The sequence below is a fragment of the Lampetra fluviatilis genome, chromosome 58, assembly GCF_964198595.1.
Source record: "Lampetra fluviatilis chromosome 58, kcLamFluv1.1, whole genome shotgun sequence".
NCBI lineage: Eukaryota > Metazoa > Chordata > Hyperoartia > Petromyzontiformes > Petromyzontidae > Lampetra > Lampetra fluviatilis.
The window spans coordinates 5,288,772-5,304,571 of NC_136332.1; the positions used below are offsets into that span (position 1 = coordinate 5,288,772).

The 15,800-nt window shown below is 52.0% G+C and overlaps 1 protein-coding gene across 3 annotated transcripts in view; it reads left to right on the top strand.

Annotated features, from left to right (window-relative positions):
• The window catches only part of LOC144950438 (ras-related protein Rab-37-like), a 54,614-nt gene that overhangs the window by 21,742 nt on the left and 17,072 nt on the right, over positions 1-15,800 (top strand). For all 3 annotated transcript variants that reach the window (XM_078880548.1, XM_078880546.1, XM_078880547.1), the window contains 3 exons: positions 4,057-4,098; positions 6,960-7,026; positions 8,875-8,927. In XM_078880548.1, the coding sequence (XP_078736674.1) occupies positions 4,057-4,098; positions 6,960-7,026; positions 8,875-8,927 (162 nt within the window). The remainder of the gene's footprint in view (positions 1-4,056; positions 4,099-6,959; positions 7,027-8,874; positions 8,928-15,800) is intronic.

The following is a 15,800-nucleotide window of genomic DNA, read 5'->3' on the forward strand; positions in this document are numbered from 1 at the left end:
CACATAGACTCACACAGAGACCCATAGACTCACACAGAGACTCATAGACTCACGCAGAGACCCACAGTCGCACACAGAGACCCATAGACCCACACAGATACACAGAGACTCACACAGAGACCCATAGACTCACACAGAGACACATAGACTCACACAGAGACCCATAGACTCACACAGAGACCCATAGTCTCACACAGAGACCCATAGACTCACACAGAGACCCATAGTCTCACACAGAGACCCATAGACTCACACAGAGACCCATAGACTCACACAGATACCCATAGACTCACACAGAGACCCATAGTCTTACACAGAGACCCATAGTCTCACACAGAGACCCATAGTCTCACACAGAGACTCATAGACTCACGCAGAGACCCACAGTCGCACACAGAGACCCATAGACTCACACAGATACACAAAGACTCACACAGAGACCCATAGACTCACACAGAGACACATAGACTCACACAGAGACCCATAGACTCACACAGAGACCCATAGTCTCACACAGAGACCCATAGTCTCACACAGAGACCCATAGACTCACACAGAGACCCATAGACTCACACAGATACCCATAGACTCACACAGAGACCCATAGTCTCACACAGAGACCCATAGTCTCACACAGAGACCCATAGACTCACACAGAGACACAGAGACTCACACAGAGACCCATAGACTCACACAGAGACACATAGACGCACACAGAGACCCATAGTCTCACACAGAGACCCATAGACTCACACAGAGACCCATTGTCTCACACAGAGACCCATAGACTCACACAGAGACCCATAGACTGACACATAGACCCATATACTCACACAGAGACCCATAGATTCACGCAGAGACACATAGACTCACACAGAGACACATCGTGGTGGGTGGGGTGGGTGGGTGACGAGGTTTGTGTAACTTTATTGACAACGGGCGCGTTGCGCGTGATTCGACGATTGTCCACCTCGGCGATTGTCCGCGCCGTTAAGTGGTTATGCGCGTGCTTGGGGACGTGAGTGGGTGCGTGGGTAGGTGGGTGGGTGCGTGGGTGGGTGCGTGGGTGGGTGGGTGCGTGGATGGGTGCGTGGTAAGGTGCGTGGGTGGGTGTGTGCGTGGGTGCGTCGGTGGGTGCGTCGGTGGGTGCGTGGGTGAGTGGGTAGGTGCGTGGGGGCGTGGGTGGGTGCGTGGGTCGGTGCGTGGGTCGGTGTGTGCGTGGGTGCATCGGTGGATGCGTGGGTGGGTGCGTGGGTACGTGGGTGGGTGCGTGGGGGCGAGGGCGCGTGGGTGCGTGGGTGGGTGGGTGCGTGGGTGGGTGGGTGCGTGCGTAGGTGGGTGCGTGGGTGCACCTAGCCTGGCACCGCCCAGTAACCTCACGGTGCACCTAGCCTGGCACAAGCGCCGCGTCTGGGCCAGGAGGCATCGTCGGCGAGCCGGCTTCGTCTCCTGCTCGTCCGCCACCGACGCAACTTGGGAAATATTTTCCGACCACGTGCTCGGTCCTCCCCTAGGTCGACTCAGCGTCGAAGAAAGGCAGCGCGGAGTGGTGCTGACCACTCAAAACCCCTCATGGGCCCTGTCCCCGTAGTCTGTTAAATGCTATACGGGGGATCTTTGTCTTTGTATGTGCGTTGTGGGGAGCGGTGGTGCAGCGGTTAGCGCGCTGCGCTACGAACCCGGCGACCCAGGTTCGATTCCCGCTCACTGCCAACACCAGTGACGATTATCTGTACCGGTTCCTGGGCCTCCCCTAGGTCGACTCAGCCTCAAGTGAGCGACCGGTGCGGTGTGTACTAAACATCGACACTGGGGGAGACAAAGGCGGCCGGGCGTGGTGTGCTGGCCACCCACCCCCTCGTGTGCCACAGTGCCGGTAGCCTTCATAGGCGCTGCTGCTACTCGCTATGAGCACTTGCCCCTACGGCCTCTTTGCGGGCTACACGGAGGGATCGTGGTCCTTGTATCATCAGTCCATCGCTGCCGTCTGCCCCATGAAGTCAACGATGTCACGCCGGGCTGGGGAACGTATGAGACCCACGAAATCATTTGGGTCTGGCCCTGCCAAGGCAACCGCAGGCGGGACTCGAAATTCAACAAATCTCTAGGAGCAAACCTGGAAAAGCAGCTGCGAGTAGCAGCGACAACAACATCATCAGCACCGTCTTCAGGTGGAACCGTCACAGCACGACAGCTGTATCAAGTAAATGAGAGATTGCAGGAGCTACTCATTTACTTGATACAGCTATCGTGCTGTGACGGTTCCACCTGAAGACGGAAGCTTGTGTTGCCTCCGAAACGTCGTGATTTTTATTTTATATTTATTTTACTTTTATTAATTTTAATGTTTTACCTACGTGACTTTACCGAAAAAAACCTAAGAATATGAATCATTGCAGTCACGAAAGCTTCAAATCTAGAATCATCAGCACCAGCTAACATCACCACCACGCGCCTCGCCTAAGAGAAGCAGTTCCAGCACATCGCGTTAGGGGCGAGTGAATTAAACGTTTGACCAAATATAACGGGCTAATTTTTAAGTTGATAATGTTGTATGGCCCCGCGGAATGATGTTTTAATTATCCAAATGGCCCCTTGGAAGAAAAAAGGTTCCCCACTCCGTGATTATTGTAACGCAGCAAGGGACGGGCGCGTTCACCATCGACTGTGCTGCTGGGTTTAGTAAATAAATAAATAACGGCGAACACAAATTGTAAATAAATAAATAAACGCAGCGCCGTGACCCCGACAGCTCAGCGGCATTGCCCCCTCTTAACCGTATTGAGCTGGAGCCGTTACTGAGGGGAGGGGGGGGTGGGGGGAGGGGGAGGGGAGGTGGGGGGGAGGGGAGGTGGGGGTGTGGGGGGGTGGGGGGAGGGGGGTGGGGGGAGGGGAGGTGGGGGGAGGTTGGGGGAGGGGAGGGGAGGTTGGGGGGAGGGGGAGGTGGGGGGGAGGTTGGGGGGAGGGGAGGTTGGGGGGGAGGGGAGGTTGGGGGTGTGGGGGGAAGGGGGGAGGGGAGGTTGGGGGAGAGGGGAGGTTGGGGGGGGAGGGGGAGGTTGGGGTGTGTGGGGGAAGGGGGGGAGGGGAGGTTGGGGGTGGGGAGGTTGGGGGGTGGGGAGGTTGGGGGGTGTGGGGGGGAGGGGGGGAGGGGAGGTTGGGGGAGAGGGGAGGTTGGGGGGAGGGGAGGTTGGGGGTGTGGGGGGAGGGGGGGAGGGGAGGTTGGGGGAGAGGGGAAGTTGGGGGGGGAGGGGAGGTTGGGGGTGTGGGGGGAGGGGGGGAGGGGAGGTTGGGGGAGAGGGGAGGTTGGGGGGGGAGGGGAGGTTGGGGGTGTGGGGGGAAGGGGGGAGGGGAGGTTGGGGGTGGGGAGGTTGGGGGGGAGGGGAGGTTGGGGGTGGGGAGGTTGGGGGGGAGGGGAGGTTGGGGGTGTGGGGGGAGGGGGGGAGGGGAGGTTGGGGGTGTGGGGGGAGGGGGGGGGGAGGGGAGGTTGGGGGGAGGGGAAGGTGGGGGGGGAGGGGAGGTTGGGGGTGGGGAGGTTGGGGGTGGGGAGGTTGGGGGGGAGGGGAGGTTGGGGGGAGGGGAGGTTGGGGGTGTGGGGGGAGGGGGGGAGGGGAGGTTGGGGGAGAGGGGAGGTTGGGGGGGGAGGGGAGGTTGGGGGTGTGGGGGGAGGGGGGGAGGGGAGGTTGGGGGGAGGGGAGGTGGGGGGGGGAGGAGAGGTGGGGGGGGGGAGGTGGGGGGGGGGAGGTTGGGGGTGGGGAGGTTGGGGGAGGGGAGGTTATTAAAACGGCTGTACGCTGCGTGGACCTGCAAACTCACCTTCCCTGCACACAAGAACACGGGCTCAAGCGCTAAGCCGTATGGGTTGACGCGCTCATGAACACAACAAACGACGAAATGTTGCGGTGCACACAACCTGTCACGATGAATAGACGCTGACCTGTGGCTGTGTGAAGTTGAGACGGAGGCTCACTTACTAGACTGAGTTTGCCGGGCTTGTATTTCTGAACTGACTGAGCCCCCCCCACCCATCCCTCCCCTCCCTCGTGTCGTGAGTTTCAGAACAAAGTTGTCACCGTCGACGAGGCAAAGGTGAAGCTACAGGTGAGGCCACGTGGTCTGTGCTGTCACACCGCGGCTAAGCACGTGGGTTGTTTCCTTCACGGATGACGTAGTTGACGTACCGCCGACACACGAAGAGCAGTGAAGTTTGAACAAATAAAAAAATAAAATGTAACAGCAGTGAAGACGATTTAAAGCTTTCGTGACTGCAGGGATTCATCTTCTTGGTTCTTGCGGTAAAGTCACGTAGAAGGGAAATAATAAAATAATAAAAATAAAACATAATTAAATACAATTCTCACGTCCTCTGGTCTAACACCGTTTGAGACGAGGCTCAAAAGAAAGCTGTCTCTGGTGTGGACCAATCAGCTTAAAGGACAATGCATCGATTATCAGAGTGTGTTTTTTTGTTTGCATTCTGACCACAAGCATTGTGGTTAATGCAGACATGATTCCTCGTAAAAAGGTTTCAGTTGTGTTGCCAGGAAAAAGGGGAAAGCCGATATTCTTAGTTTTTTTCGGTAAAATCACCGTGTAGGTAAAACATTAAAATTAATTTAAAAAAAATAAAAAAAATCACGACGTTTCGCAGGCAACACAAGCTTCCATCTTCAGGTGGAACCGTCACAGCCACGACAGCTGTATCAAGTAAATGAGAGATTGCAGGAGCTACCACTCCGTTTATATAATGGTCGCATACTTTTTATTAATATGGTAAGGTGAGGCTTAAGAGGGTGAGCCTTTGTTATGGAGAGGAAAGCGCTATTCTTATATTCGTAGGTTTTTTCCGGTAAAGTCACGTAGGTAAAACATCAAAATTAATGAAAATAAAATAAAACAAAAATCACGACGTTTCGGAGGCAACACAAGTCTCCGTCATCAGGTGGGACCGTCACAGCCGAATTAGCTGCATCAAGTGAGGCAATGATTCAAGAAGTAATCCCTTATAAGCAAGTTGAAGGGGGGAGGAGAGGGGGGGCTCATCAGAATGTGGTAGCCAATGAAAAACAATGGACTCCGGCTTGGACGAGGTTGCTGCTGTACACGCCAACACAATGGACAGAGAGGGGGGAGGGGAGGTCTGATACACATGATAGACAAAAGAACGAAAATGCCCGCTATTCTTATATTTTGGTACTGGCAAAGGAGGTCCCATGACTTGTGTTTACTGTACCAGGTAAGGCCCCAAAAAGCTGCTGTAGATCTTTGTCGGAAGCGACGTGGCCATCACGAATGACAGCTCCACGGAGTGTCTCATCGTCAACATCGCGTGGCGATTTACAGCAGCAGCAGCCAAATGTTCTAAACGCGTGACGTTGATTCTAAATGTTGAAGGGGAAAATCGGAGAATCCGGAGATAGATCCATGCGACCATGGGGAGAGAGAGAGAGAGAGATACACTGACTCCAAATATACAGCAGGTAGGAGGGGTCGAGATAGAACCCACAATGCCCTGTAGACCAGGCGAGGTAGTTAACATCTCCTAGCCACCGTGATGATGATCAGAGAGAGACACACAAACTCCAAATATACAGCAGCAGGCGTCAGGGTCGAGATAGAACCCACGATGCCCTGTAGACCAGGCGAGGTAGTTAACATCTCCTAGCCACCGTGATGATGATGAGAGAGAGAGACACACAAACTCCAAATATACAGCAGCAGGCGTCAGGGTCGAGATAGAACCCACGATGCCCTGTAGACCAGGCGAGGTAGTTAACATCTCCTAGCCACCGCACCTCTGTCGATTTAAAAAACGTGCCTCCATTGTCAGAATGAGAGAATCTTTTCCTTAGAGTGTGGACCAATCAACTTCAAGGATAGTGCACACATTATCAGAGTTATGTTTTTTGTTTGCATTACAACTGCAGGTATTGTGGTCAATGCAAACATGACTCATTGTAAAAAAAAGGTGTCAGTTTTGTTGCCAGATAGAAGGGTAAAACAACTATTATCAAGTTACAAACTAACAGCAGTTCCGTTTCGGCGGTGATCGGCAAATGTCACGTGGCAGCTGTCGAGAGCGACTTGTACGGCGCCTGTATTTGGCCTACTCTTTCATCTCGTGGACGACTGCTGCTGCTGCTGCGCCGTTCTCCCCGCTGTGACCTCTGGGATGGGTCAGAGGTCACAGGGAGCGGGGCTGTACCCAGCCCCAGTCGTTAACCCCAAGGTCGATCGATCGTCGAAAGGAAGTTGCACGTTCATCAGCAGCGCGCGAGTCGCTGATGGTGTTTCAATTAGCGTAAGTTAGTCACTTGGGGAGCAGGGGTGGTGGGGCGGGTGGAGGGGGGGAGGGAAGGGGTGGTGGGGCGGGTGGTGGGGCGGGTGGAGGGGGGGAGGGAAGGGGTGGGGGGAGGGGGGCAAGAAGTTGGGGGAGGGGGGGGGGTGTAGCAGTTGGGGGGAGGGGTGGTGGGGCGGGCGGGTGGAGGTGTGGGTGGGGGTTGTGGGTGTGGGTGGGTGGGGGTGTGGGTGGGTGGGGGTGTAGGTGGGGTGTGTGTGGGTGTGTGGGTGTGTGGGTGTGTGGGTGTGTGGGTGTGTAGGTGGGTGGGTGTGTGGGTGGGTGGCTGGGCGTGTGACTGTGTGTGGGTGGGTGGGTGTATGTGTGTTGGTGGGGGAGCGGTGGGGGAGCGGTCAGCGCGCTGCGCTACGAACCCGGCGACCCGAGTTGGAATCCCGCTCACGGCCAACACCGGTGGCGATTATCCCCTCGGTCGACTCAGGCTAAAAAATAATACCTGGTGCGATATGTAGGCAAGAGGTGGCCGGGCGTGGTGCTGGCCACCCCACCCCCTCGTGTGCCGTGCCGGCCTTCATAGGTGCTGCTCGCTAACAGCACTTGCCCCTACGGTCTGTTACAGGCTATATGGGGGAGCTTTGATTTTATTTGCATTTTTGTTTTCCAGATCTGGGACACGGCAGGGCAGGAGAGATTCCGGAGCGTCACGCACGCCTACTACCGCGACGCGCATGGTGAGACACTCACCCGCTCGCTCACTCACACGCTCGCTCACTCACCCACTCGCTCACTCACCCGCTCGCTCACCCGCTCGTACACACACACACTCAACCACTCAATCACCCGCTCGCTCACTCACCCACTCGCTCACTCACCCGCTCACTCACCTGCTCGCTCGCTCACTCACCCGCTCGCTCACCCGCTCGTACACACACACACTCAACCACTCACTCACCCGCTCGCTCACTCACCCACTCGCTCACTCACCCGCTCACTCACCTGCTCGCTCGCTCACTCACCCACTCGCTCACTCACCCACTCGCTCACTCACCCGCTCGCTCACCCGCTCGTAGACACACACTCAACCACTCACTCACACTCTCACCCACCCGCTCACCCAGACACTCACTCACTCACTCACACTCTCACCCGCTCACCCACCCACCCAGACACTCACTCACTCACTCACACTCTCACCCACTCACCCAGACACTCACTCACACTCTCACCCGCTCACCCACCCACCCACCCAGACACTCACTCACTCACTCACACTCTCACCCGCTCACCCACCCACCCAGACATTCACTCACTCACTCACCCACCCACCCAGACACTCACTCACTCACTCACCCACTCACCCAGACACTCACTCACTCACACTCTCACCCGCTCACCCACCCACCCACTCACCCAGACACTCACTCACACTCTCACCCGCTCACCCACCCAGACGCTGGTGCACAGTCTCTCCTAAACGCCTTCGTCGCAGATTAATGGATTTGCCCTTAAACCGAGAAATCCATAGGCGAGCTCCACTGATCGTAACGCGCGTCGGCCAACGAAGGACACGATCCGGGGATGCGGAACAGCAGCAGCAGTAGCAGCAACAGTAGCAGCAACAGTAGCGGCAGTAGCAGCAACAGTAGCGGCAGCAGTAGCAGCAGTAGCAGTAGTAGCAGCAGTAGCAGCAGCAGCAATAGCAGCGGCAGTAGTGGCAACAGTAGCGGCAGCAGCGGCAACAGTAGCGGCAGCAGTAGTAGCAGTAGTAGCAGCAGTAGTAGCAGCAGTAGCAGCAATAGTAGCAGCAGTAGCAGCAGCAGTAGCGGCAGTAGCAGCAGTAGCAGCAGTAGTAGCGGCAGCATCAGTAGCAGCGGCAACAGTAGTAGCAGTAGTAGCAGCAGTAGCAGCAGTAGCAGTAGTAGCAGCAGCAGTAGCAGCGGCAGCAGTAGTAGCAGTAGTAGCAGCAGCAGTAGCGGCAGTAGCAGCAGCAGTAGCAGCAGCAGTAGCAGCAGTAGCAGTAGTAGCAGCAGTAGCAGCGGCAGCAGTAGTAGCAGCAGCAGTAGTAGCAGTAGTAGCAGTAGCAGTAGTAGCAGCAGCAGTAGCGGCAGTAGCAGCAGCAGCAGTAGCAGCAGTAGCAGCAGAACGAGCCAGCCCCCACCCCTCCCCAGTTCCTCCACCTCCTCCACCCCCTCGACCTCCTCCACCACCTCCACCACCTCCACATCCACCCCCTCCACCGTTTGTCACTCATTTCCCAACGTCTTGTCTCTTCTCACAATTCAAGTTCCTAGAATCAACCCACCAGCGCCTGCAATATGGCTTCATCCCAGAGGTCGCAATCGGGTACCCGATACCCGTACCCTACACGATACCCTGCCGGGTACGGGTAGCCGGGTATCGGGTAGGGTACGGGTATCCGATTGCTACCCTGGTGCGGCCGGGTACGGGTAGGGTACGGGTACGGCCGGGTACGGGTAGCCGGGTAAGGAATCAAAACCCGTTTGCGACCTCTGGCGTACTGTAATAGGATGATGATAGTAACGACGATGATGATGATGATGTCTCCTCGTTATCCGCAGCACTGCTCCTGCTGTATGACATCACAAGCAGGACCTCCTTCGACAACATTCGCGTGAGTAGACTCACAACACCGAGTCACCGCCGCGTCTCGAGGTCCTGGGTTCAGGGTTCAATCCCAGGGTCTCACACTTTTGGAGGATTCGTAATCGCCGTGTCGGAGACGGTTAGTCAGCAGCACCACTGAGACCCCGAGATGTGAACCCAGGTTCCAGCTGCACGTGGCTCAACCGGGTTCTCTGTGACTCCCATAGGGACCTGTAGATTCACAGAGACCCGTAGACTTGGACAGAGACCCATAGACTCACACAGAGATTCGTATAGACATAGAGACCCATAGACTCACACAGAGACACATAGACTCACACAGAGACCCATAGACTCACACAGAGACCCACAGACTTAGAGACCCATAGACTCACACAGAGACCCATAGACTCACACAGAGACCCATAGACTCACACAGAGACCCATAGACTCACACAGAGAACCATAGACTCACACAGAGACCCATAGACTCACACAGAGACCCATAGACTCACACAGAGACCCATAGACTCACACAGAGACCCATAGACTCACACAGAGACCCACAGACTTAGAGACCCATAGACTCACACAGAGACCCATAGACTCACACAGAGACCCATAGACTCACACAGAGACCCATAGACTCACACAGAGACCCATAGACTCACACAGATACCCATAGACTCACACAGAGACCCACAGACTTAGAGACCCATAGACTCACACAGAGACCCACAGACTTAGAGACCCATAGGCTCACACAGAGACCCATAGACTCACACAGAGACCCATAGACTCACACAGAGACCCACAGACTTAGAGACCCATAGACTCACACAGAGACCCACAGACTTAGAGACCCATAGGCTCACACAGAGACCCACAGACTTAGAGACCCATAGACTCACACAGAGACCCACAGACTTAGAGACCCATAGGCTCAGCCTTAAATGAGTACATGGTGGCGGTGGGGGAGACAAAGGCGGCCGGGCTTGGTTTTGACCAACCCAACCCTACCTCCCCTCGTGTGCCACAGTGCCAGCCCTCATAGGCTGCTGCCCCTACAGCCTGTGTATGCCACGCAGACTGTTGATGTGCTTCATTTTAAACTCCACGGTGTATGGGGGAGTATCCCACTTGTATATCTTGTTATTTCCATTCTCTTCCTTTCCCCCCTCCTCTTTTCCGAACATTGATGAACTCTTCCATTTGATCAACTGACAAAATCGCTGTCCGTGGTGCTGACGTACAGGTCTCTGTGGGATGGGCTGGTAGGAACGAACACATGAATGGCTATAATAAAATGAAATGGCGAGGGTACGATACGAAGGGAGAGTTTGAGGCCTAGTTCTAGGCTTTAGGCCTAGCTGTAGGCTTTAGGCCGCTGGGAGTTAATTTTTAATTTAAATGTTTTAATTAAAAGCTATCTCAGGGAAGTATAAGGGAATGTTACACTTGTTTAGCCAGGAAAGCCTCACTGAGTCTAAAGGTTTTTTGTAGGGTCCTGCCAAGTGTTTGCAGTAGGGGGCGATGCTGGTTCACTTCGTTCCTACCAGTATAAGAAAAAAAACGCCCCTTTTTAAATCCTTTATATTAAGTTCGCTTGCTTGCTTAGGAGCGTGCAAATCTTTCGGTCGTTTTTTAACCCACTTCCCGTGATCCAATCGAGCTGACATTTTGCACACAGACTCGTTGTGCGTGACAATGTATTTTCATGAAACATTTTTTTTCCAAAATTTTACAATTTTCAGGAAAAAATTAATTATATTTAATTACCAATTGCTTAATGGGTGGCAGCCATTCGTCTGACCCATAGGTGGCAGCCATCTCAAGCCAGAGGACGAGAGGACTCTAGCCGCCACGCATATAAAGGATTTATAGTGAAAAACTTTGTTTTTACGGGTTATACTTGTTAAATCCTTTATATTAAGTTCACTTGCTTGCTTGCTTGCGCGCTTACGACCGTGCAAATCTTTCGGTCGTTTTTTTAACCCACTTTCCGTGATCCAATCGAGCTGACATTTTGCACACAGACTCGTTGTGCGTGACAATGCATTTTCATGAAACATTTTTTTCCAAAATTTTACAATTTTCAGGAAAAAATAAATTATATTTAATTACCAATTGCTTAATGGGTGGCAGCCATTCGTCTGACCCATAGGTGGCAGCCATCTCAAGCCAGAGGACGAGAGGACTCTAGCCGCCACGCATATCAAGGATTTATAGTGAAAAACTTTGTTTTTACGGGTTAATTTTTTTCAAATTTTCTTGCTGTGGATTTCACACCTGATGATGATTGCGCGTGTTGCGGTCGAAACGTCGTATGCTAGTATTCAATTTATTATTTTCTCTTTATACGTGACTTTACCGAAAGAACCAAAGAGTAGAATCATAACCTCAACATAACCGTTGATCTTCACTCGTTGATACGGCCGCTTCCAACATTATCGAGTGAAATCCACAGCAAGAACATTTTAATAAAACATAAAAAAATTAATAAAAATTTATTGTTGTGGATTTCACACCTGATGATGATTGCGCGTGTTGCAGTCGAAACGTCGTGAGAATTTTATTGTTTTTTATTTTTATTATTTTATTGCTTCTCTTCTACGTGACTTTACCGAAAGAACCAAGCATATGAATCCCTGCAGTCACGAAAGCTTTAAATGTAAATTGTCATTATTGTTCTTGTTGTTGTTATTCCCGCGTGGTGCGATGAGGCCGGACTCGTCAATTTTTGGAAGACAAAAAACGCGAAACCTTCACGGCATCCTCCCGCAAGAGGCGTGAGAATTCACGATGTGCAGGGAAGGGGTGGAGGTGGTCCAGATGGTGCATGTGGTACCCCAATTAATTTCGACGAAAATGTGTGGCTCCTTCGCTTATTTGCTCGTATTTTCACACACCGTTTGCTATCGAAACAAAACAAGACATTTAATTTGGAGCTTTCGTGACTGCAGGAATTATTCTTTGGTTCTTTCGGTAAAGTCACGTATGAAGATAAAATAATAAATTAAATCAAATACTAGCATTTAATTTAATTTATTATTTTATCTTTATACGATAGCATTTAATTTAATTTATTATTTTATCTTTATACGATAGCATTTAATTTAATTTATTATTTTATCTTTATACGATAGCATTTAATTTAATTTATTATTTTATCTTTATACGATAGCATTTAATTTAATTTATTATTTTATCTTTATACGATAGCATTTAATTTAATTTATTATGTTATCTTTATACGTGACTTTACCGAAAGAACCAAAGAATAAAAAAAGAAATATTACATATTCTTGGTTCGTTCGGTAAAGTCACGTAGAAGGGAAATAATAAAATAATATTAATATAAAACAATAAAAATATGAATCTCTGCAGTCACGAAAGCTTTACATCAAAAAAGAAATATTACATTTGAGAGAATTCACGACGTGCATGGAAGGGGTGAAGATGGTCCAGATGATGCTTGTGGTACCCAATTAATTTCGACGAAAACGTTTGGGCCCCTTCGCTTATTCGCTCGTGTTTTCACACACCGTTTGCCAGAGGTGTGGACTCGAGTCATGTGACTTGGACTCGAGTCAGACTCGAGTCATGAATTTGATGACTTGCGACTCGACTTGGACTTGCATAACAATGACTTTATCCCACCTCTGCCGTTTGCTATCGAAACAAAACAAGACATATGATTACATCTTAGAGAATTCAATGGGGGTCACTAGCGGTATGCCGAGGGCAGTGTCGCGTTAAGTTTCACGAGGGGCCTACCTAAGGCTAATATAAGAGAGAAAGGCCTAAAGTATGTAAGACATTTTCTTGGTTATTTCGGTAAAGTCACGTAGAAGGAATATAATAAAATAATAAAAATAAAACATAATATTTTTATTATTTTATTATTTTCCTTCTACGTGACTTTACCGAAAGAACCAAGAAGATGAATCCCTGCAGTCACGAAAGCTTTAAATCGAAAAATATGTAAGACATTATTGGATTCCTTAAACATTTGTGTATTTAACTACGTAAACATGAATGTATTCGGCTCAAGGAATTGTCAACTTCATCGAACATAAATTACTCGCCACACTCATTTCTGAAAACTTAAAAAATATATATTTTTTTCGCCCTAGCTTTAGCTGTCACAAAGTGCAAAAACGATGATGCCAACGACATGTCAGCTACCCTTTGTAATGCTGATTCTGCTGCTGCTGATGATGATGACGCTGGTAATGATGCTGCTGATAATGCTGATGCTGTAACTGGTGATGCTGATGATGCTGCTGCTGCTACTGCTGGTAATGGTGCTGCTGATACTGATGCTGCCGCAACTGGTGATGCTGCTGATGATGATGCTGCTGATGATGATGCTGCTAATTCTGGTAATGGTGCTGATCCTGATGCTGCTGCTGCTGTAACTGGTGATGCTGCTGATGATGCTGCTGCTGATGATGATAATACTGATTCCGCAGCTGATGATGCTGCTGATGATGATGCTGCTGCTGGTAATGGTGCTGAGGTTGCTGCTGATGATGATGCTGCTGCTGATGATGATGATGCTGCTGCTGGTAATGGTGCTGAGGTTGCTGCTGCTGATGATGATGCTGCTGCTGCTGATGATGATTCTGCTAATACTGGTAATGGTGCTGAGGTTGCTGCTGATGATGATGATGCTGCTGCTGATGATGCTGCTGCTGCTAATGCTGGTAATGGTGCTGAGGTTGCTGCCGGTAATGATGCTGCTGCTGATGCTGCTGCTGATACTATTTATTCTGCAGCTGATGATGCTGCTGCTGATGAGATATTGCTGCTGATGCTGATGCTGCTGCTGTTTTAGTGCGGGTGATGCTGATGCTGCTGCTGTTTTAGTGCGGGTGATGCTGATGCTGCTGCTGTTTTAGTGCGGGTGATGCTGATGCTGCTGCTGTTTTAGTGCGGGTGATGCTGATGCTGCTGCTGTTTTAGTGCGGGTGATGCTGATGCTGCTGCTGAAGATGCTGATGATGATGATGATGGCTAATGTTGATGATGCTGCAGCCGATGATGATGATGATGATGCTGGTGATGATGATGCCAATGATGCTGTTGCTAATTGATACTTATCCAGCTAATGATGTAATGATGTGATCGGTCACGTGCTCATGCAGAGGGGATGAGAGGGAGGAGGGGGGAGAGATGGTCGGCGAGGGGGGGGGCAAGGGGGAGGGGGCGAGGGGAGGGGGCGAGGGGGAGAGGGGGGGGGCTAGGGGGAGGGGGCGAGGGGAGGGGGCGAGGGGAGAGGGGGGGGGGGCAAGGGGGAGGGGGCGAGGGAGGGGGCGAGGGGGAGGGGCGAGGGGGAGAGGGGGGGGAGAGGGGGGGGCTAGGGGGGAGGGGGCGAGGGGTGGGGGGCAAGGGGGAGGGGGCGAGGGGAGGGGGCGAGGGGGAGGGGGCGAGGGGGAGAGGGGGGGGGCAAGGGGGAGGGGGGCGAGGGGAGGGGGCGAGGGGGAGAGGGGGGGGGGCTAGGGGGAGGGGGCGAGGGGGGGGGCAAGGGGGAGGGGGCGAGGGGGAGAGGGCGAGGGGGAGAGGGGGGGGGCAAGGGGGAGGGGGGCGAGGGGGAGGGGGCGAGGGGAGAGGGGGGGGGCAAGGGGAGGGGGCGAGGGGGAGAGGGCGAGGGGGGAGAGGGGGGGGGGCTAGGGGGAGGGGGCGAGGGGGGGGGGCAAGGGGAGGGGGCGAGGGGAGGGGGCGAGGGGGGAGGGGGCGAGGGGGAGAGGGGGGGGGGCAAGGGGGAGAGGGGGGGGGCTAGGGGGAGGGGGCGAGGGGGAGAGAGTGGGGAGGGCTAGGGGGCGAGGGGGAGAGGGGGGGGGGGCAAGGGGGGAGGGGGCGAGGGAGGGGGCGAGGGGAGAGGGGGGGGGCTAGGGGGAGGGGGCGAGGGGAGAGGGGGTGGAGTCATCTCCATCACACATCGCATTTTCATTCCAGGCACGTTGAATCCAAACATCAACCATCATCACCATCATCACCATCATCACCACATCACCATCACACCAACATCATCATTAACCATCAACATCACCAACATCACTATCATTACCATCAACATCACCATCATCATTACCATCAACATCACCATCATCATTACCATCAACATCACCATCATCACTATCATTGCCATCAACATCACCATCATCATTACCATCAACATCACCATCATCAACATCATCATTACCATCAACATCACCATCATCATTACCATCAACATCACCAACATCACTATCATTACCATCATCATCACTATCATCACTATCATTACCATCAACATCACCGACATCACTATCATTACCATCAACATCACCATCATCACTATCATTACCATCAACATCACCATCATCACTATTATTACTCATCACATCACCAACATCACTATCATTACCATCAACATCACCATCATCACTATCATTACCATCAACATCACCATCATCACTATCATTACCATCAACATCACCATCATCACTATCATTACCATCAACATCACCAACATCACTATCATTACCATCAACATCACCATCATCACTATCATTACCATCAACATCACCATCATCACCACCATCGTTACCATCAACATCACCATCACCACCATCATTACCATCAACATCACCAACATCACTATCATTGCCATCAACATCACCAACATCACCACCATCATTACCCATCATCATCAATCATCACCAACATCACCACCGTCACTATATCATTACTATCACCATCATCACATTACTATATCATTACCATCAACATCACCACCATCACTATCATTACCATCAACATCACCCCAACATCACCACCATCACCATCATTACCATCATCATCACCAACATCACCACCATCATTACCATCAACATCACCAACATCACCATCATTA